This window comes from Gnatocerus cornutus, chromosome 5 (genome assembly GCF_029298725.1).
Source record: "Gnatocerus cornutus isolate USDA-ARS CGAHR chromosome 5, icGnaCorn1.1, whole genome shotgun sequence".
Lineage (NCBI taxonomy): Eukaryota > Metazoa > Arthropoda > Insecta > Coleoptera > Tenebrionidae > Gnatocerus > Gnatocerus cornutus.
Window position 1 is genome coordinate 2,852,410 of NC_142237.1, and position 22,591 is coordinate 2,875,000.

General features: G+C 32.7%; 4 protein-coding genes and 1 pseudogene across 4 annotated transcripts; 4 read left to right on the plus strand and 1 right to left on the minus strand.

Annotated features, from left to right (window-relative positions):
* Positions 1-731: 731 nt before the first annotated feature.
* LOC148173703 (brachyurin-like) lies at positions 732-2,035 on the plus strand. Its single transcript, XM_088036766.1, has 6 exons — positions 732-825; positions 1,113-1,263; positions 1,312-1,478; positions 1,531-1,617; positions 1,685-1,824; positions 1,874-2,035. The coding sequence occupies exons 1-6, from the start codon at positions 771-773 to the stop codon at positions 2,033-2,035; spliced, it is 762 nt and encodes a 253-aa protein (XP_087892892.1). The 5' UTR covers positions 732-770.
* A 217-nt stretch (positions 2,036-2,252) lies between these two features.
* LOC148173704 (brachyurin-like) lies at positions 2,253-4,430 on the plus strand. The gene is made up of 6 exons (XM_088037309.1): positions 2,253-2,332; positions 2,941-3,091; positions 3,143-3,309; positions 3,354-3,440; positions 3,794-3,933; positions 3,982-4,430. The coding sequence occupies exons 1-6, from the start codon at positions 2,266-2,268 to the stop codon at positions 4,144-4,146; spliced, it is 777 nt and encodes a 258-aa protein (XP_087893435.1). The 5' UTR covers positions 2,253-2,265; the 3' UTR covers positions 4,147-4,430.
* Positions 4,431-13,571: 9,141 nt separating this feature from the next.
* LOC148173705 (brachyurin-like) lies at positions 13,572-14,595 on the plus strand. The gene is made up of 6 exons (XM_088035521.1): positions 13,572-13,638; positions 13,690-13,840; positions 13,885-14,051; positions 14,102-14,194; positions 14,238-14,377; positions 14,431-14,595. Exons 1-6 carry the CDS (start codon positions 13,572-13,574, stop codon positions 14,593-14,595), a joined length of 783 nt encoding a protein of 260 aa, XP_087891647.1.
* A 1,964-nt stretch (positions 14,596-16,559) lies between these two features.
* Positions 16,560-17,644, plus strand: LOC148173706 (brachyurin-like). The gene is made up of 6 exons (XM_088037460.1): positions 16,560-16,663; positions 16,711-16,861; positions 16,908-17,074; positions 17,120-17,206; positions 17,252-17,391; positions 17,444-17,644. The coding sequence occupies exons 1-6, from the start codon at positions 16,600-16,602 to the stop codon at positions 17,609-17,611; spliced, it is 777 nt and encodes a 258-aa protein (XP_087893586.1). The 5' UTR covers positions 16,560-16,599; the 3' UTR covers positions 17,612-17,644.
* Positions 17,645-20,439: 2,795 nt separating this feature from the next.
* On the minus strand, positions 20,440-21,449 carry LOC148173707 (brachyurin-like; annotated as a pseudogene).
* Positions 21,450-22,591: the final 1,142 nt, after the last annotated feature.

A 22,591-nucleotide genomic window follows, 5' to 3' on the forward strand; every position in this document is an offset into this window, starting at 1 on the left:
ACTCTACTGTACTAAGAATTAACGATTTTTATCATACAGTTATAAAAAGGGAAAATTCTAATACAGGGTGATTTTTAAAAAACGACAGGCGTTGTAGAAGTTTTATTTATAAACCGATTTTAAAAATTTTAAAAACAAATTAAATGGCTTTTAACTTACTATAAGCTGATGATTTCAGAATTTTTCTAAATGTCTTAGTATATTTTGGGCGATATTCAACTTTCTTATTTTAAATTAAGACTCATATTTTTTTTTCATAATTTGGAAGATATTAATGTTCTTGATTCAGAAATGTGTAATCTGTTTTACTTTTACAAAAAAATATTTTTAAAAAATTATCAAAATTGAAAAATAAAATAGGCAATGAGAGTTAATAAAACCTAGATGCGTGGTGTCAAATAAGACAATGCTGTTATTGCAATGTCAAAAAGCAGCAATTGTCATGTCTATGGTTATTTACAGCATATCATATTTTGTTGATTATCGCAGTTATCAAAATGTTAGCTTAGATAGAGTGACAATGGCTCTATAAGTAATTTAGATAAAAAAGAAAAAAATTTTTTGGCCACACGTTCCTTGTAAATTGTGTCTAGTTGATTTATAGCCATTGAAATTTGAGAATTATTGGCAGTTTTTAATCGCCGATCACGTGTACTATAAACGTCAAAACGTAGTTTTAAGATAACGTATTTTCATAATTTCAGCAACTATAAATCAAATTTTAGATTTTACCGGAATTACCTGAAAAAAGTACCTACATACAAATAGTTATGATTTATTTATGTATTGTTGCATTGTTAGTTTGGGAAACAACCGCCATATCTGGTGAGCTTCCAATATTTTAGTAATTAAAAATTCATGTGCCGATTTTCCTATAATTAACTCTTGAGTCTTAATACAAACTTACTATTTGATGTACTTGGACCTCTACTTTGCGAATACAGCCTACAAAACCGTTTGTCTATAGCAAAAATCGTCATTTAGCTTCAAACATTTTGTAAAATTTACACACTGTCACATTAATAAACCGTTAAATTTTCATAAAATTTTACTTTCCGATAAATTTTGATCGCTACTTTTGCAAATACATTTAAAACCGTCCGTTTTTTCAGATTCTCGCATAATTGGGGGAACAAATGCTCTTTCCACCGACTTTCCCTACGCCGCCGCTATACACGTTCAAACAGCAACCAGTAAATTCTTCTGTGGTGGAGCTCTAGTTCGCAATTTATGGATACTGACTTCGGGCAATTGTGTTTACAAGTAAGTCTCAAATTTGCCAAGATTTAATTAATTGCTAATTAAATTTAGTGCCACACTTTTTACAATTCAGTTGGGATCGCTAACTTTGACCGAACCAGATTCTCACAGATTGATTTTTGCAAGTTCGGAGTACTTTCTCCATCCAGATTTTGATCCAGAGACGATCCAGGCTGATCTTGGACTAATTAAGTTAAGGATGACTGTGACGCAAACTGGTGCGTTTATTTAGAAGAGAATCATATAGATGGGATTTAAATTTAATTGCAGATTATCTAAGGAGTGCTTTGTTTGATTCATTTCCTGTTGAGGACGGTAAAACCGTTCGGATTTTAGGGTGGGGACAAACAAGCGACTGTGTGTATTTTGCTCAAATTTTTTTCTTGCATTTTTATAATACTTATTATTTTATTATCGTTATTAGCTGAACCTGAACAGCCTGAACACCTCCAATACGCCGAATTGGCAACATTAGGCAACGAGGAATGCAAAATGATTTACGGAAATCAAATTACGGATGAAATGGTTTGTATTGAAGGAAATTACAACGAGGGAACATGCACAGTAAAAAATAAATTCAACAATTTTTTATTAGCTCAAAAAATAATTTTAGGGCGACACTGGTGGTCCACTTGTTCGATTTGTAGGAGGAAGCTACATGATCATCGGAGTTGCTAGTTTCATTAGTGCGAACGGATGTGAAAGTACTAATCCTTCTGGATTTACAAGAATTGCTCCTTACTATAAATGGATAATTAGCTTAGTGGGAAATTAAAATTCACTTAAAAATCCTATTTTTTTCTTATCTGGTTTTATTTTTGCTTTGTGTTTTTTTTTACTTGTTTTTGTGGTGTTTAGAAATCCTCCTTTATCCACTTCTATAATTCTGATAAGTACATCTATTTCAATTTTAGATAAGATTTATCAACATCCTATTATAACATTTGAAATTTTTATAAAGATAAGAAATAATGCCTCTTAAATTGACGAAAAATTGCCTGCAAAATGAACTTCAAGTTGTGCTATTTGTTTATTTCCGCGTTTGTAGTGTTGGAAATAACAGCCAAACCAGGTAAGTTTACAAAATAGTTATTTGTGTACCAAGGCCAAAAAGTGTTTCTTATTTGGCCGAGCCTTTTTTAGGCGAGGGCAAAATGGCACTTTTGGCCGTGATACATACAAGATTTTTTAGGCGACATCATTAAATTTGTAAGTTAATTAATTTTTATTAATTATTTATTGATCTAATCATTTATAACAACTGAATAATTGTAAATATTTATGAATCGTTCAGAAAAGTTCATATTTTCTTAATTTACATTTGCAGTTTCGGCATGTGTAGCATCACAATTTGTATGAATTAGGTTTGATGTGCTTTTTAATGTTGCAGCAGCAGCACTGCTAGACATGTTCGTTAGCAGCAATTCAATACATCTTTGGTGCACTTTACAGCAGTTTGTTGATTTGATTTTACCCAAATAATTATAAAATTGAGGGTAATATCGGTATCTTGATGTAATATGCAGAACCATGTATAGATGGCGCCACCATAGATTGGCCGAAAATGTTTGCGGCCAGAAAAGACTCACTTTTAGGCCGCTTTTAAGGCCTAAAAATTTCATTTTTAGTTTAACTCGCCTAAAAATATATTTGTTTTTAAATTTATTGGAAATCCTTCAGGTGCTCGCATAATTGGTGGAACAACCGCTTTAGCAGCTGAATTCCCATACGCCGCAGCTATAGAAGTTCGAACAGCAACCAGTAAATTCTTCTGTGGAGGATCTTTAGTCCGCAGAGCGTTTGTCCTGACTTCAGGCCACTGTGTTTACAAGTAAACTACTATTACTAAACTTTCTTCTTAACATTTGACACAAATATTTAGTGCTACACTTTTTACAATAAAATTGGGATCAATAAGTTTGACAGAAGCCGATTCCAATAGAGTTACTGTTGCAAGTTCGGAGTTCGTTCTTCATCCGGATTTTGATCCGGAAACAATCCATGCTGATCTGGGGATTATTAAACTGAGGATGAATGTAACGCAAACTGGTGTGTTTTTAACGAGGAGATCAAGGGTCTAACTTTTATTTCAGATTATTTAATGAGTGCTTACTTTTATGCACCTCCGATTTTTGAGGGCTCAACGTTCAGAATTTTGGGATGGGGTCAAACGAGCGATGGTAAGTACTAGTTGTGGAGTTGATTTTCAAAACTCAATAAATCTATTTCATAAATTTTTACAAGCGTTTAAAAAATGATAATTTGTTCAATTTTCTTCAAATTCACTTCAACTATTTTGGCATAAGAAGGTAACACAATGTTTTATCAAGAAATTAGATTCTCCTAAAAAAGTCTCAAATTCACATTAAACCCACTGTCAGTCAAAATTGGATTTATTGAGTTTTGAAAAATAACTCATCAGTTATTACTAATACTATTTCTATTACTAGTTATATTGGTATATAGAACGATGACAATTTCTCCACAAATTCCTCTTATTCTCTTGGTTAGTTTAATTTAATTGAAATTTTAGCGCTTCCTGAGCTCTCCGAACGTCTTCAATACGCTGATGTGGTTACATTGAGTAACGAAGAATGCAAACTTGTTTACGGGAATCAAATTACAGACGAACTGGTTTGTGTTGAGGGGAATTTCAACGAGGGCACTTGCACTGTAAGAAGTTAAAATGTGATTCTTTCGTACTAATTTAAACAATTGTAGGGCGATAACGGCGGTCCACTTGTTCAAAGAAATGAAGTTGGCTACTTCATGATTGTCGGAATTGCTAGTTTTATTAGTGCAAACGGCTGTGAAAGTACCAATCCGTCTGGATTTACAAGAATCACGCCTTACTATGACTGGATAATCAGCATAATAGGAAATTAGAAGTCGTAATTATTGTACTTTATTGCAACTAATACATTTTTTCTAATTTCAACAAAATGTCCGGATTCAGATTCATATTCTTAACGCCGCAGTCATTCGCCTCAAATAACGCGCGGTCATGCATGCCGGTCGCACTTTTCACACAATTTTTGACCAATTGACACCGTAATGACCTTCTGCCCCATCTTCGATCAAAATTCTGCTTCTACATGCGAAAAAAGTGGTAAAACTCAACCCTTAACCTAACTAGATAATTATTATTATTCATTTCAACCATTCATGAATGTGACATCGAAAAATTACAAATAAATCACTTTTGCATGGACTTTGGATTTTTATTTTAACTAAATTTACTTTTTATTTATTAGGTAAATAAGTACAAATAATTTTGAGAAAATCAATGCATATACTATATAGGCGTCTCAGAATTTCTGAACGACTCGATAACCTCAGGTTCTGCCTAGCATTAATAAGGAAATGAAATTGAAATAGCTCCTTAGATTTTAAATTAGAGCAATGTAACGCTAACCGATCACAAATATTTTATGAATCAATATTCAAATGTACCTTACATTGTTAGATACTTAGCAACATCGTTTTTGTCATGAAAAGAAACGTATTTGATTGTTTAACTTTAAATTGCATTAATTAATTTGTTTTTAGCAAATTTAGCCAGGATCTGTTGTTAACTCATTTTCGCCAGTTTTGAGACACTCTGGATGTTATATGTTTTGAGTACTCACCTGATTATCTAATTAGACTAATAACAATAAAAAATTCGTTAAGTTGGTTGTTTTGTTTTGACCATCCTTTTCGTTGACACGTCACCACCAAGGAATTTATGTATGTGATTGTTATCATTATTCGTTTGCTTATCAGACGTACGTGATTTTGTCAAGGCTCGGAGTTGCGTTGACACGTAGGTACAGTTTACGCAACGATTTAGTGCTGTTATGGCTTTGACTTTTTAAATCGTTTACAGCTACTTTACCGCAAACCCCTATAAACATAAACATTCTATGGTGTTTAGATCTGAACCGGAATACACATTTTTACCCAGCTGGTCAGTCTTACAAATCGAAACAATAGAATTCTTCAAAATACGTCTATCCTAGCGGTTTATTTCAATGCAGATAAGACCCAACCACTTGAGGACGATTATGTTTATGAAGGTTTGCGGTAAAATCGCTGTAAACGGTTTAAAAAGTCAAAGCCACAACTGCACTAGATCGTTTGGTGAACTGTAATGGAAAATCCTGGGTGGTGTCTACCCTACACAGGATAATAATTGATATTTTAAGGAATAAGTACATGCGTATAGATAATTTTACTTGGAATTTGTAATTTCGATTTGTAACATTTTGTAACGTCTGGCGCATTTTGTCATTTAGAACCTATTAGGCATGAAAATGTAATGGTTAGTTTCGTGACGGAACCATCTAATTTCCTTTAATTTAATTTCATTTACCTAGCTCTTTATTTGATTTACAATATGAAATGTACTTGGCTACATAATAAGTCGGCCCGCCATTTTGTCTACGATGTTTTGAAATGAAATAACGTTTCTTCAGATCCTACTTGAGGAGCAGACTTTCAAAGTGCAGTTTATCCATCTTTCACAAATTGATACATTGGCGCCAGTTTGTTTTCTTGCGAAATTCTCTTCTATTCTAGTCGTGAAATTTGTGTGCAAATAGTACATAATTTTCCTCATTTTATTGCCACATGTTTAAAAATGCAAGTTATTTCGTAAAGGAGCTGCAGATTTTATTCATTTCTAGATATATGCTATTAAGGACAAACTGCATTTTGAAAGTCTGCTCCTCATTTGTAAAATGTATCCCCTGTAAAGTCTGCAAATCTAAAATAGAGAAGATGTATTCTGGCTTGACGGATAAAAGAACTGGTTATTTTGTTTAAATAAAACGTTACCCTTTGAGAGTTAATAAAGTTATTACAAATATAAAACATTATTTAGTACATTTTTTTAAATTTTTTGATACTAATGACGTTATGCTAAATTTTTAATTTTTTACATTTACAAAACGTGAATATGTAAAGGGTGCTGGCTTTCTACCCTTTGACGGCAGGGGCAAATCCTTATGTAAATTAATTGACGATTTATTTATACATTTTTTTATATTATTTTGAACGGGCTACATTGAGGTGTTTCGAAAAATGCCGTATACTGTAAAAAGGGGGTTATGATTGCCACCCTCTCAAAAGTAGTAGAAGTATACGCAATATGTGGGATTACTAAGTGAGTTATTTGTGATTTTTCGATGTCAAATTCAAGAGGCTACATTGCGGATTTTTCCAAACAGTCGGAGGCGGTGTTTGAGAGGTTGAGATTGCCACCCTCTGACGGGTGGTAGGCGTATATGCGATATGGGGACTAAGTGATTTATTTGTAATTTTTTTTGGTTAAGGGTTGAGTTTTACCACTTTGTTCACATGTAGAAGCAGAATTTTGATTGAAGATGGGGCAGAAGGTCATTACGGTGTCATTTTGTTAAAAATTGTGTGAAAAAAAGACGACGATCGGTGGAAATTTGCATGTGAAAAGTGCGAGCCGCATGCATGACCGCGCGTTATTTGAAACGAATGACTGCGGCGTTAAGAATATGTATCTGAATCCGGTAAAATGACGCCAACTTCAGCGACGTAAACCATCTTACTTGAGGTAGAGATAAACTTTTCAGTTTCAGTTTGCCTAAATTTTGTATCTGAATGTAAATCAATTTGTCTACAGATTCGCGTATTATTGATCGCACAAATGCTATTACCAAAATACGAATTTTGCTCTAATTAATACTGTTTTAGTGCTACACTTTTTATAATTTAATTAGGATCTCTAACTCTAACAGCCTGATCTCAATATACTTTTGCAACTTCTCAGTAGGTACGTCCTTCATCCAGACTTTGATACAGAAACAATACAGAATGATGTTGGTCTCGTTAGATTCTGAGTCCAAAGACACAATATAAAGTTCGATTTTAGATTATCTCGGAAATGCAGCTTTTAATTCTTCCTATTAACGACAGCACTCCTCTGGTGGCTATAGGATGGGGTCAAATTAGCGATTATAAGTATCATTTCTAAAAGTGTTTAAATTATGAGATTTTCTTTGCTAATTCTGGAGTTTCCGGGCACCTACAGTATGTTGAAATTACTAGTTTATCGAACGAGGAATGCAAATTAGTTTACGGAAACCAAATTCCAGACACTATGGTGTGTGTGGAAGGAAATTACAATGAAGGATCATGTATTGTGAGAAAAATAGGTTTTCAGTTTAAGTTTTTTATTTAGGAATTTTGGAGTGAAAATAGTGGCTCACTTGCTTATGAAGATAACAAAAAACGAAAAGTGATTTTCATTTGAAGGAATTGAAATTTTATCGGCTACGTGTTGCATTTACCATTTTTACTTTGTTTTTTTATAAATTGTAATGAACAACAATTCTTTTTTTTTATATACATAAACTGTAATAATAAAACAACTTGTGCAATAGTCGTTAATTATATTGATTAGACATTTAAAATAAATTATAAAATAAACTGTTAACTTGTCACATTACATCTGTCAAAAATGCCATCCGAAACGTTCCTTTCTGCCAATGCCAGTACCAACGACACCATTGGCCTCAACACCGCCAAAGAGAAGATCCTGGTAGGCATCATCGTTGTCAACATAATTGTACTCATCTCTTTTATTATCCTTGTTGCAACTCTCCCCAGTCGCTGTTGACCTTTCCAAATAAATCTTTGACGCAGACTTTTGACCAATTATTTTTTTCTTCAACTCTCGAAGTTCGATGTTTGTGACGTAGGTCTCAAATGCGACACAATCGCTTTTCCAATTTTTGCTCTCAATAAAATGTTATTCACTTTTGAATGCTGCGGACTTGGCAGGGGTAAGATAGGAAAGGGTAGGTAAATGTGACGATAATTCGAGAAAACGTCACAAAGTTGTCAAATCTCATTTTTCTGCTTCTGTCAACTGAGAAAAAGCCTCTCTCCTCTTTCGATTAATGAAATTCGCCGAACTATTCGCTTCGCGAACGCTTGTGCCAATTAACTAATTTGTATTGTAAAAGATATGGGCAGCCCGTAGACTAAAACCACATAATAGACAAAATATAAGGTCAGTGAAATCGATAAACTGTTGTATACGATCAGACGATACAATTCAGTAATAGGAATTGCAACGTCGTGATTTGAGGGGGTTCATCAGGTTCTTGACCAACAAAGTTTTTGACCAGGAGACTAAAAGTCACATCCAGATAATGTTATTCACAATAATGTATGTAGGATAATATAATATATTCTACAGGGTGTCTCAGAACTCATGCCTAGCCGAAAACCGGGCATATCGGAAAAAGCTGTGAATGTGTAAATTGCTGAAAAAAAGTTCCAACTCCAACGGAAACTGAGAAAAGAAAAGTTGACCAATCACAAGGCCGCGCGGAAATGGTCTGGAGGATACACTTGCGTGTTGCCAAGAGATCGGTTCAAATTTTCTCCTTTGATTTTTGTATAAACAATCTGGTCCACTGTAAACTTAATTGACGTTAAAATGACAGACTTCAATAAATCAGTTAACTCCTTGAACTGAAACGGCTCAGCGTACTTTAGGGATTGACAAGAGGATTGAAGACCACGGTTTACGAGAGTTAAATGACAAGTGACACGGCGGCAGGACAATTGACACAGTGGAAAGCCAAATTCAAAGTCAAAGTCAAATTGACATTAGATGTGAGTTATAAAAATGTAGTGGACCAAATTAATTTATTCTTTTTAAGATTATTTGTGCTTGAACTTCTGAGAATGGTCATTTTCGTTAAGTAATTTCTCAGTTTTAATGCATATCAAGACAAAGCAAATTGCATTTTCGTGTGAGGAATAACAATTTCTTGTGGTTTGGTGTCTTAAAGTGTTACTACAATTATGTCTTTCATATGTGATAATTTTAATTTATAAAATATGTCGCTCAGAAAAGCACCTGAAATTCTAATTATAACTATGATCTATAACAAATTGTAAAAATAATATAATTAGGAGGTATTCTATACCAAATCGACCACCTTTGGACTCCGACCCTTTTCGATTTGGCTGAAAGTTTTTCATCTTTTTCTAGCCTATGAAAAACAGTCGCAGAATATTTTAAAATTTTATTACTCAACTCAAAAAAGTTATGAATATTTTCAGAAAATGGCTTTTATATTTTCAAATAGCTATGACTTTTTCAAAAATTAACATATTGAGACGTTTATTTTTCAAAATTTTTGTTTTAAAACGTACTTTTCAGAATAAAAAACAAAAAAAAATAAGATAAACTCAATGAAATTTTCGCCTTTTATGAGAAAAACCCTGAAAAATACATTTCATAACAAAAATTTTGAAAAATAACATTCTTGAAAAAGTTATGGCTTATTTTTTTGGGTTGGATAAAAAAATTTGAAAAAATTCTGAGAACTTTTGGCCAAATCAAAATGGATCGGGGTCAAAAGTGGTCGATTTGGTATGAAAATAATCTTCTTTGCTGCACAATACATCTATGGGTATTACGGCGGTAACATGTTTGTATTATTGAAAATTATGATTATTTTTAACATTTAATAAAAATTGTTTTCTCTTTGTTATTTAAACAAAATTGCAGTTTTTTTTTCTTTCTGATATTGACGCCACTAATTTCAGCAACAAATTATTTATTTGGTCGAAAGACGACTTGGCTTTTTGGAAAATCCAAAATTGGATTGAATGAATCTAATTGGACGATTTTTAAAGCCATAGGAAATTGACTTGCTAGACGTTAATTTTTGACACACTCATATATGTAATTATTGATATTTTATAAAATGACATAAATCTTAACTAACTAAAATTTAAACTAAGACAAGGTAAAATTAACATTTTTAAGACAAGGATGACGCTGGTAATGTCACATCATCCTTATCTATTAAAAAAATTATATTTTAAATTTTGAAAAAATCCGTTCATAAATGACAAAGATATTTAGTCTTAGATGGGTCAGCCTGTATAGGTGCTGTTACTTTTAACCCTTTCATTCATGCAATACAAAGTCGATTGTGTTGTTAAAAAAAGCATCGACCATTTACCTCTTTTCTAACTTTATCGAGGAGGAAAAAAATCTCTAAACATTGTAAAGTATTCGAAATATATGTATTTTCAAGGTATATTATATGTATATTTAATAATGGAAAAAGTGATCAAAATCGTGACTAACTGATTGAAGTAACATGAGATCACAAAATTGCCCAATTTATATTTTTTAAATTAAAAAAAATCCAAAATTAGTTGGAAAACAAATATGCGCTATTTGTTCAAATGCTTACAGCTTATAGTATTACGTTCTAGAAAATAACGTTTTTTTTATTACTGTCAGCTTGGCGTCGCGACGCCCATGAACTGAAATTTAGAGTTTTAGTGGAAACATACGCTAACTATTTTTTTTTAAGATAACTGTGATAAAAAAGTTGTTGTTTTTGTTTATTTTAAATTTATGCAAATTGTGGTTTAAATTTGAGATAAAACGCTAGTTTTCAATATCATGACGAAACACTTTCAAACTACATTTATTTTCCAAATTTCACAAATCACTTCATTTATTTGTCTGAAGGTATTTGAGATCGTAGGGCTTTTGTTACAATCTAAAGTGAACTAAAGGATCGTTTGGTGTATGCGTAGTTCCAATTTTGACAAATTTGATAAAAATGTATTTTTTTTTAAATTTTAAAAACAATTTGAATCAAATCTAAAATGACAACTAAGGAGATATATTTAACACATTTATATGTATTAAAAAAATCATTTAGCGTTTGGTTCCACTATGCTTTAAAAATGGCTAAAATTTACAGATTACAATTTTAAAGCGACGCGACGACAAAATTATTGGTGATAAAAAACACATTTTTGCTTCCGATTCTGTATAACAAATGCATAGGAGCGTGAAATAGGTGGCTTCTAGTACAGAAATCCTTATTAATATAGCAAGTTTTTTTTAAACATTTTTCCTGTGGTCCATGGCTTAGTCCAATAATGCAGTGCAAAGATGAAAATACAGTTCTATTGTTTTCCTATCGTTATTTCCAAGAAAGAGCTATTATTTCACAAACATCTGGACCTCTTGGTTTCGTCAAACTTCCTGACCCTAATTTCTATGGTTTGTCGGCAATTGCTGGTTGTAAATTATAAAAGTTCAGCCTAGATTTAAAGTCTTTAAATCGTTTTTCTAGAATTACTCCTTTAATTATAAAATAATTTGTTAAACTTTGGACGATTGTATTTAGAAGAATTTATTCTACAATTAATCCAGATACAATTTTGATTCAACAACCTAAGTCGAAGTTACAGTTTTCACCCAAAATTGGTGCAGTGTAATTAATGTTACAGAACTCATATCAAAAAATCCAATGTAAAATCTGTAGACAATTGTAAGGACACCATATATTCAAAATTTCTCTATGTCAAATGGTTTTCGAGTTATGACAGGAAACTTTTACATTGCATTGCCTATAAGGATTTTAGGTAGCGACCCCTCATAAAAGGACGGTTTCGAGCAAGATTCGTTTCGAAGATGTATTTTGGAGTCTGGTTGCCTGCAACATAAGTTGAAAGCTTATAAAAAACCAATTTACCAAGACGAGTGGAATTTGAATTGAATTTGGCAGGCTAAGACACACGTTTAAGCCCTATCTTCAGACGCAATTTTATATATTAAATAACACTAAAAAGCAAATCAGAACTCGGACTTTTTCTCTTGAGGTTCAATTTGATAAATACATTTTGCTCCATAAGATTCGGATTCAGAGATTATTTTTTTAGGTTCTAGTGCACAAACATTAATTTTTTTGATTTTTTTCTTAAAACTTGCAGAGTTATGGGATTGCTCGACAGTGTTTTGGAATGCTAATTTAATTAGTTTTTCAAAGACCTATAAATTTTATTGCTGGGATAAGCTGTTCTAAAAAAAAGGCAGTTTCTACTGATTTTTATATGCAATTTTGTATATAGAATTATTATATCAATTTCTTTTTGTAATGCATTATTGAAAAGATAAAGACTTTGTCTTGTTGGTGCATTGATAAATGTATTGCTATCTCTTATCGTTTAGAAGTTACAGGATAAAACACATTGCAAAGTTGTTTTTTTGACGAGTTCATACAAAAAATGCTATTGGTTAAAAAATCTTAATATCTAGACACATATTATTAAGTTTTAAAATGACTTAAATGCTAACACAGCGCAGATTAATACGTTTTAGAAAATTTCTTGATGCTGAAAAAGTTCTTAGTTAGAAGTGGGAATGTAGAAAATGTGGAGAATCCAGAGGATATCTAGTGAGCTTGGGTAATCTTGAGAATCTAGAGGGAATGTAGAGAGTCTACAGAATTGAGAAAATTTAATGGAAATCTAGATGGTCTAAAGAAACTAAAAAGAATCTAGAAAGTTTACTGGGAGCCTAGAAGTTTTGGATAATCTAGAGGATGTCTAGCAAACCTAGATAAATCTAGAGCACCTAGAAAATGAACTGAGAGTCAAAAAAATTTACAGAATATAGCGGGTGTCTAGCGGAACTGGATATCTAAAGAATCTCGAAATTCTAGTGAAAATTTAGAGTCTAAGAATAGTACAGAAAATCTAGAGAATTCAGGCAATTAAGGAAATTCGAAAAGATAGTGGGAATTTATAGAATCTACAGAATGAAAAATATTTTTAGAGAGAATCAAGTGTAAAGATTCTAGAGTGTCTAGAAAATTTACTAAGAGTCTAGAAAGTTTGGAGAACCTAGAGGGTATTTAGCGAACTTATAAAATCTAGAAAATCAGGTGGAAATTTGGAATCTAAGAAATATAAGCAATCTAAGAAATTTAGAAAATTTAGAGAAAGTCTTGAAAATCTGTAAGAATCTAGAATAAAATTAAAGAAAGTTTAGAAAATGATGCTAAATGCCCATAAGGATTTTAGGTAGCGACTCCTCACTGAAAGCGACAACGATTGATTTCATTCTAATTAATAAAAAACAACAAACATGTAATTGTGTTTACTTTAATTCCGATTTAATTCTTATTCTAAACCCGGCCCTGTCCCAAATTCGTTCTTGACCACTTTCGGGTACCTGAAAATGATTTACAATGGGGTTGCTGGCACTTTTAAGAACATCATAATCTTTGCGCTAATGTGAACTGTGTGCCATAAAAACGTTAGAAGAATTGGAACAGTATAACTATGTTCTGTGAATCGAAATGTAACAAGGGATTACAGCATTAAGAGTCACTCTGTTAAAGTGTATGATAACCAGATAAGACGTATCAAATAAAATTCGTAATATCCGGTAAACATTCTGACTTGTCCCATTTTTCTGAAACTCTTCTAAAATCATCCATTTTTCATTCAATCACACAATGAAAAATAATTTGTTTCTTGCAAGTGTCGTTGCGCTTCTGGTCCTCAACATTACCGCTAAGCCTAGTAAAAAAAAAGAATGATTTCAAAACAAGACATATTCACGTTTTTTGGCAGATTCACGTATTAGTGGAGGTATAGTTGCTCCAGAAGGCCAATTTCCGTTTGCTGCAGCTATACAAGTTCAAACCACGTATAACCGATTCTTTTGTGGAGGTGCTCTGATCCGTGATCGATGGATTCTTACTTCAGGACATTGTGTCTATAAGTAAGTTTTCCAAAACTGAAATTTTGTAAGTAACAGTTTTCTAGTGCTACACTTTTTACCATTCAGTTGGGATCTGCCAATTTGAGCAACCCAAATCCTAACAGAATCACTGTTTTAAGTACCGAATATTTTGTTTATCCAGACTTTGATCCCTTGAGATTCCAACATGATATCGCCCTTATTAAATTAAGAAGTGTCGTAACGCAGTATGGTTAGAATAATATTATACAATGTATACTAGAGCCTAATTGTTAATTTCAGATTCTATACAAGATATTGGAATGTTAATAAATTGGCTTAAAAACAGTCGCATAGTGTTGGCTTTAGGTTGGGGTCAAACTAGCTACAGTAAATGTAATTTTAATTTGCTAGCACTGAATTAATTTTTGTATTTTAGCTGAAACTGAACCGTCTGAGTCACTACACTACGTTCAACTGGTTACTATGTTTAACGAAGACTGTCAATCAATTTACGGAGACGAAATTAGCAGTTCCCTGGTTTGTGTTGCTGGAAATCCAAAGGAAGGAACGTGCATTGTAAACATTTAAGCCATCCAATTGACTTTGACAAGAGCGCCATATTATTTTAGGGTGACACTGGTAGTCCACTTATCTCCTATTCTGCCGATCATTATGTTGTTGTTGGAGTTGCAAGCTTTGTTAGTACCAATGGATGTGGAAGTAATGATCCCTCGGGATTTACAAGAATTTCGATCCATTATGATTGGATAAACCGCACCGCTACGTCGGACTAGAATATTCATGAGTTCAGTTCATCACAGTGGATATCTTGTCTCAATACACCACAAATTAAGTTTTATTTATTAACATTCCTAATTTCCTTTAAAAGTTTGTTTTTATTATATCATCATAATCTTAAATTAAAACACGCAAAAGCGTGCAAAAAGGGGTCTTTAAAACATTAAAGCTTTAAAGTTGTCTAGGTAACAAGAAATAGTAAAATGTCAGTACCAATTTTTATTTATAATATAAATAAACATGAAAATTACAATTACTATTTTGTTTGAAGTGGATTCTTCAATCACTCGAAGATTTCCATCCCACCTGACGTTTCAACTCATCGATGCTCATACCACTGTTTGCCATAATTGTATGAAGTTTGTCGGAAAGCATGACTCAGCGTCGAGTAGATTCAGAATTAATCGCAGTTCTGCATGTTCTGCTAGCCTTTTAATATCTTCACTCGTGTAATATCTAAATTTGGAACTAATGCAAAATTATTATATACTGATACAGATGATTTGATTTACTTATTTCATGACGATTATATTTATGTGCATATAAAAAAGATATTCATAAATTTGATACTTCCGATTACCCACTAAATAATATTTATAATATTCCTCAAAAAAATAGAAAAACGCTAGGCCTTATGAAGGACGAGAACTATGGACTTATTATGACCATTTTATTGGCCTACGATCAAAAATGTATTCAATCAAAGTTTTACATGATGATACAGACAAACAAAAAAGTCTTGAAAAAATGAAACGAGAACAGGCGAGTAAACGAGAAGTTTATAATTTTATTGCAAATTTTGGAATTAGAAAAAAAGCAAAAGGTATAAAAAAAATTGCTCTTAAGTTAATTACTTTTGATGATTATTTTGCATACAGTTTTTACATTGAGACAAACGAAGTTGACTTTAAACGGTTCTGATGATAAAAGATTGGTAAATAATCTGAGGACAAACACTTTGCCTTGGGGATATTTGTATTAATTTGTATTTTTTCTTTCAATTTACTTAATTCATTAACACTTTCACTTTAAAAGTTTAACAGCCAGAGGTCTAAATGGGACACAGTTTTTGTAGACCCCAATCGTTTTCGTGCTGATGTAACAGGAACAACCAGAAAAATAAAAATTGCTCCTACCTCTATCCAAAACAATAACAACAACAAGAACAATCAACGAACTGTGTACTGTCAAAATTGTGATTGCTTTTCTTGTTTTTGTGATAAAGCTATTCAAGTTCATAGTGAAGAAGTAGTACTAGTAAAAACAAAAAAAGTAAACTGTGCGGTGCTGATAACTGCCCGCCGCTTTAAGCTGGTAACTGTTGTTTCTTGCTTCTAATTTATAACTAGTAGAAGCTTTTTCATTTTCATTCTTGTGTTGGACGTCGGTAGCTCTTGATGAAGTTGATTTAGCAACCGATGTGTTCAGAACACCAGCAATGCGTTTGGAAACAACTATTTTGTTTAAAGTGGATTCTTCAATCACTCAAAGATTTCCATCCGACCTGACGTTTCAACTCATCGATGCTCATACCACTGTTTGCCATAATCGTATGAAGTTCGTCGGAAAGCATGACTCAGCGTCGGGTAGATTCAGAATTAATCGCAGTTCTGCATGTTCTGCTAGCCTTTTAATATCTTCGCTCATTTTCTGAACGGATTTTTACAAACTTTTGATAATTTTATTGAGTGAATTCACATTTTTTCAAGCTCCTAAAGGATTATAAATTCATAGGTATAATAAAAAATAGCGTATAACACCCGTTTATAAGCGCATTTAAAACACTTACGAGGTTAAAAGCGTGTTTTAAAGGTTTGCTTATAAACTTGTATTATAATATACTATTTTGATTGTAGTTTGTATAACCGTTTAAAGAATTAGAGCTCTATAAAGATAACATTATAAGATAAAGCATCGTAGATAAAATCAATTGTATCTTAATTATCCACTTCTACTCACATCCTGCTCAAAGTCATCTCAAACCCATAATTTATCACGCAATGAAGATTTTGTTCTTGCTAAGTTTCGCAGCGCTTCTGGTTCTAAAGACCGGCGCCAAACCCAGTAGGAAAATGTGAAATTAAAACACAATCATTTCACCTTTTTTGTAGATCCCCGCATCATCGGTGGCGCAAACGCTGCAGACGGCCAATTTCCCTTTGCTGCAGCTATTCATGTTCGAACGCCATATAACACCTTTTTTTGTGGTGGGTCGCTGATTGTAGATCGATGGGTGCTCACTTCAGGTCATTGCGTTTACACGTAAGTTTGAAAAATCAAATTCTGCCTCAAATTAATGGTCTTTTAGTGCCACCCTTTTAGTAGTTCAGTTGGGATCTGTTAGTTTGACGGAATCAGACCCTAACAGAGTTACCGTTTCAAGTTCGGAATATTTTGTTCATCCGGAGTTCAATCCAGAAACATTCCAGAATGATGTTGCTCTTATTAAGTTGAGAGTAAATGTGACGCAGCATGGTGAGATTCTTTCGAAGAGTAATAGACGCTAAATATGAATTTTAGATGGAATAGCAGCTGTTAGAATTTATCCAGAGGAGCTTCTCAATGATGTTTCACTGGTGGTTTTAGGCTGGGGCCAAACCAGTGACTGTAAGTACGGTTTTAATTTGTTTGATACCCACAGTTAGATTTCAGCTAAATCTGAACTTTCTGAGTATCTTCAGTACGTCGAAGTTGTGAATTTATCCAACAAAGAATGTCAACTATTTTACGGAGATACTATTACCGATTCTATGATTTGTGCAGCAGGAAGTTTCAACGAAGGAACCTGTGTGGTAAAATGATAAAACTTTTAATTGGAAATCCTTAAGTTTGGAAGATTTTTAGGGTGATACAGGTGGTCCTCTTTTGTATTATTTCGACGACATGTACTGTATTGTAGGAGTTGCAAGTTTTGTTAGTTCGAACGGATGTGAAAATAATCAGCCTTCGGGCTTTTCAAGATATTGGAATTATTCTGAATGGATAGTTAAGACTGTTACCACGTACGGATAATTTTAACAAATAAATATCGAAAAACGATAAAGAGATGTTAGTCTGACTATTTTTCCTATGACCCTTTCTCTAAAAGAAACTAAGCATAGAAAAAAAGTTTATTTCATATTTACCTATTCTAAATAACTTTTTCCTATGATCCCATATCAAAGTGACAGATTTCGCATACTTGATGTTTTTGTGCATTTGTAGTAAAAGTAAAAGTCACACGTGCGATATGAATATATCCAAATAGACCTGTCAAAACTGACTTATGTCAGAAAAAACCCAACTAATTAATTTTCTAATAAAAGCTTACTACTTACAAGCTGTCCGTCAATCTAATCCAAAACTTGATTATTTTATAAAAATAACAGATCTCTAACAAAGTGCAATTAAAAAATTAAATTAAAGATTGACCAAATAACGCTTAAATTTTCATGCTACTTGGGACGAAATATATTTACATAACAAGTACGGAAAGTGAACAATTTCGCACGAGTATGAAAGAAGATGCACGAGCGACAATAGTTCATTTCTTATCTATTCTAAATGTCATTTTTCCACAACTTCATATAAAAGTCACGTATTCTACATAGTTAGATGGTTGATCTTTTCGTACATCCATTTACAAAAGTAAAAGTCACTAGTGTGATATGAATACGGTGTACCCGAACACAATGCAAAGATTTTAACCCCAATATCAGACACACCTGTAGATAATGAATCAAACAAAAATAATTTGTTTGAAATAAAGGGCCAACCTTTATTTTGGTGCCTTTTCTCGATTGGCTTTGTGGATCAAACTAGAATTTAAATTAGAAATGAAATAATGAAAAAATTACCTGAAGCAATTACGAACAATGATCAAATGCCCTCCATTGAACGATACATCCGTAAAGAAAACAGTTTTCAAAACTGTAGGTTCATCACAACACTTTTAAAGAAACCACCGACAAAGAATTAAATAGAAAACTAACTCACAATAACCCAAATTTGAACAATTTGGCACTATAAAACCCACATTTCTCTACCACGATTAATGTTAAACTGACTGTAACTCCTATATAGACAATTTTGCCACTTGTTTATTAGCGTTTTTATTCCCAACTTTTTGATGGCCTGGATTGAAGTTGACATTCAACTAGCCTACCCTTATAAGAGTTCAGTAGCGCGCAACAGTTTCTGTAGGAACCTTTAATTATTTTTTTCTCGAAAACGGTGACGTTTCGGAACGCGAAATTTGGCTATCATGTTAAAATTCGTGGTCTAACATTGGAGTTAAAATCTTTGCACTTTATTCGGGTATACCCTGTATATCCGCACAGACCTGTCAAAACTGATTTGTCCGAAACGACTTATCTAATTTATTTTTATCATTATGCATGTTGTTTTACAGTAAATCATCTACATATTTGAGACAAAAATTCAAGTGTTACATTTGCATTTTAAATAACTGTCAATTTTGACAGGTCTGTGCGCATATATTTATATCATACTAATGAGTTCTACAAGTCGTCTTATGTAATGAGTGTAATATACTATTTTTTCTACTTTGCATGGTAAATAATCTTAAAAAATGCATTTGAAAGAAATTATTTTTAATTAGGGATTTTTGACAAGTTCGGGATTTTTTTCAAAAAAAGCGAAAATTTCATATTGAGTTTACCTTCTTAATTTTTTTTGTTTTCTTATTTTAAAGAGTACGTAACTTTGAAAAAAAAAAACGTCTCAATAAGTTAATTTTTGAAAAAGTTATAGCTATTTGAAAATATTGAAGCTATTTTTCGGAAAAATTTATAACTTTTTTCTGTTGAGTAAAAAAATTTAAAAAAATTCTGAAACTGTTTTTCATAGGCTAAAAAAAAAGAAAAACTTTCAACCAAATCGGGCCGGAGTCCAAAGGTGGTAGATTTGGTCTGGAATACCCCTAAATCATATTATTTTTACAATTTGTTATAGATCATACTTTATTACCACATATGAAAGACATAATTGTAGGAACACTTTAAAACACCAAACCACAAGAAAATTTGTTATATTCCTCACACGAGGACGCCAAAAATGCAATTTGTTTTGTCCTGTTGTGCATTAAAATTGAGAAATTGCTTAACGAAAATGAACAATCCCAGAAGCTCAAGCCCAAATAATATAAATGTTGCTAAGTTTCATAATTAAATCCTAAAAAGGATAAATTGATAACTGACATCTAATGCCAATTCGACTTTGACTTAGAATTTGGCTTTCCACTGTGTCAATTGTCCTGCCGCCGTGTCACTTGTTGATTCAAAATTCAAAGAAAAAAAACTTAAACTGGTCTCTTAGCAACACGCAAGTGTATCCACCAGACCATTTTTGCGCGGCCTTGTGATTGGTCAACTTTGTCATGTCTTTTCTCAGTTTCCGTTGGAGTTGTAACTTTTTTTCCAGCAATTTACATTTGCATTTTAAAATAACTGTCAATTTTGACAGGTCTGTGCGGATATATTCATATCATACTAGTGAGTTCTACAAATCGTCTCATGTAATGAGTGTAATATAATATTTTTCTACTTTGCATGGTAAATAAACTTAAAAAATGCATTTGAAAGAAATTATTTTTAATTATGGATTTTTGACAAGTTCGGTTGGTGACAAAAGATGATCATCATTGAGATTTTGAAAAGTAGAAAAACTGAAATGATATAAAAGACAACCCAAACTATAAAGCTTTCTTTCTCACGCGGAGACAAAAAGTCCAAGACGAACAAAAAATCTTAAACGCCTGTTAGGGAAAACTGTATTCTTAAAAGGGCTAAAAAAACTGTCTAAGAACAGTTAGGACCCAAAGTACGGCGCATTTCATTTACTTAATCAGAGCCAAACAAACTACAGAAATTATTTATGTATGTAGAGAAGAATATAATCAACTGAAGAACGAAAAACATTTTAATTCCAAATTACATTATACAACCAACTATAATAAGTTCTAACTCTTGTATAGCCCGAAGGATTGGTGCTCTCACATCCGTTTGCGCTAATGAAGCTTGCTACACCCACAATATAATGACTTGTTGTTTTTCTAAGAAGAGGCCCACCATTATCGCCCTGAAATTACTTAATGAATAAAACTCCAGAAGAAAATTTTTGTTATCACATTGCATGTTCCTTCATTGAAGTTCCCTTCCACACAAACCATAGTATCTGCAATCTGGTCTCCATAAATTTGCTTACATTCTTCGTTAGACAGACTAGATACTTCAACATATTGAAGATGCTCGGACTCTCCAGATTCAGCTAAAAGACAAACATGAAGACCACTAACAGTAACAATTGGAACTAACAATCGCTAGTTTGACCCCATCCTATTGCCACCAGTGTAGTGCCGTCTTCAATGACAGGTAAAGAAAAATTACCATTTCGAAGATAATCTAAAATTCCTATGTACTCCTTGCCTTTTTGATTCAAAAAACTTACCAGTTTGAGACACCTCCATTCTTAACTTAATCAGCCCAAAATCATTCTGAATTGTTTCAGGATCAAAGTCTGGATGGAGGACGTACTCTGAACTTGCAAGAGTAAGTCTATTGGGGTCAGGCTCTGTTAAAGTTACAGATCCTAATTGTATTGTAAATAATGTAGCACTGAAAGAGTACCAATTAACAACAAATCGGGTTCTTTAAACTTACTTGTAAACACAATGGCCTGAAGTGAGGATCCAACGGTGTCCCATCAGAGCACCACCGCAGAAGAATTTACTGTTTCCTGTCTGAACTTGTATGGCCGCCGCATATGGAAACTGACCGGGAAGGGCATTTTTACCACCAATAATACGCCAATCTACGATGGATAATTAGGTTGGTATTGAACATGAAATCATAAGTACTTGATTTGGCATAAATTTCCGGAGTTAGCAATGCTGTAACGATCAGAAGAAACCAGCTGTTGAGCATTCTGACTACTAGAACTATCAAGTGTACTTGAAACAATAGTTTGATTTACAACCGGATAAAACATTTACTTTGATGACAGCGTAATCGCCTTAAAGTAGATAAATTCATAGCAAAGCACGTGTTCAAATTCCATAATCTGTTGAGTAAATAAATAGATAGATACTGAAGAACTCAAATAATTTGGTGACCATAACATCATTTTAGTTCCGACCTAAAGAACCTAAAGCAAATCTGCAAAAAATTGAATTGACAGAATTAAATAAAAAAATAATTCGAAAATATAATTTCTAATTTTGAAAATATTTACTTGATTTTAAGCCTTTAAATTTTATTTTAAACAGTCAGGTTAAGATTTTCCAAGAATCAGCATCATTAAAATTCGGAATCAGTTTTTCGATTCTACAAGCCCAAACATGAATTGATTGAAAAATTGAAGTTAAAGTTCCTTTCTATTTCTGTCTTTCCAGATCTTTTATTCAAAGAAAAAAAATCAACTCTAGACGGAATTTACCGATTTTATTGAAACTTTGGTCAAACAAATATTAGACCATTTTGAAATAATGAACTTTGGAAACCCCAGATGTTTGTCCAGTTCGGTAACTATACATATGTATATAATTCTGACAATATGCCACACATTATAAACAACCGCTTTTAATTTTCAGATTATTAAGAAAACTGTTGGACCAAAAATCAAAATTTATTACAAGTGATAGATTATTTTTAACACTTAATTTAAGCTGGCAAAACGAAACATCTAAAGGATGATTTAAAAACACACCTGTGGGGAGAAACCAGATATTTTCATAGATGGCTGAATCTGGAATAAAAAATGGTATCGACACAAAAAAATAAATAAAATTACGAATCATTCTGGAAGAGCCACGGCGGTTTTCAATTTGGTAAAGCGCGGAATTGGAGAACAAGAGCTCATTAAAAATGCTGGACACAGCAACGCACATTCCATCTGTCCATATTTGCAAATGGATACAGAACACCACCAAAACATGATTAATTTAATGAGACAACAGCAAAAGAAACCATCTTGAAGCGGTGTTTGTAGTGAATT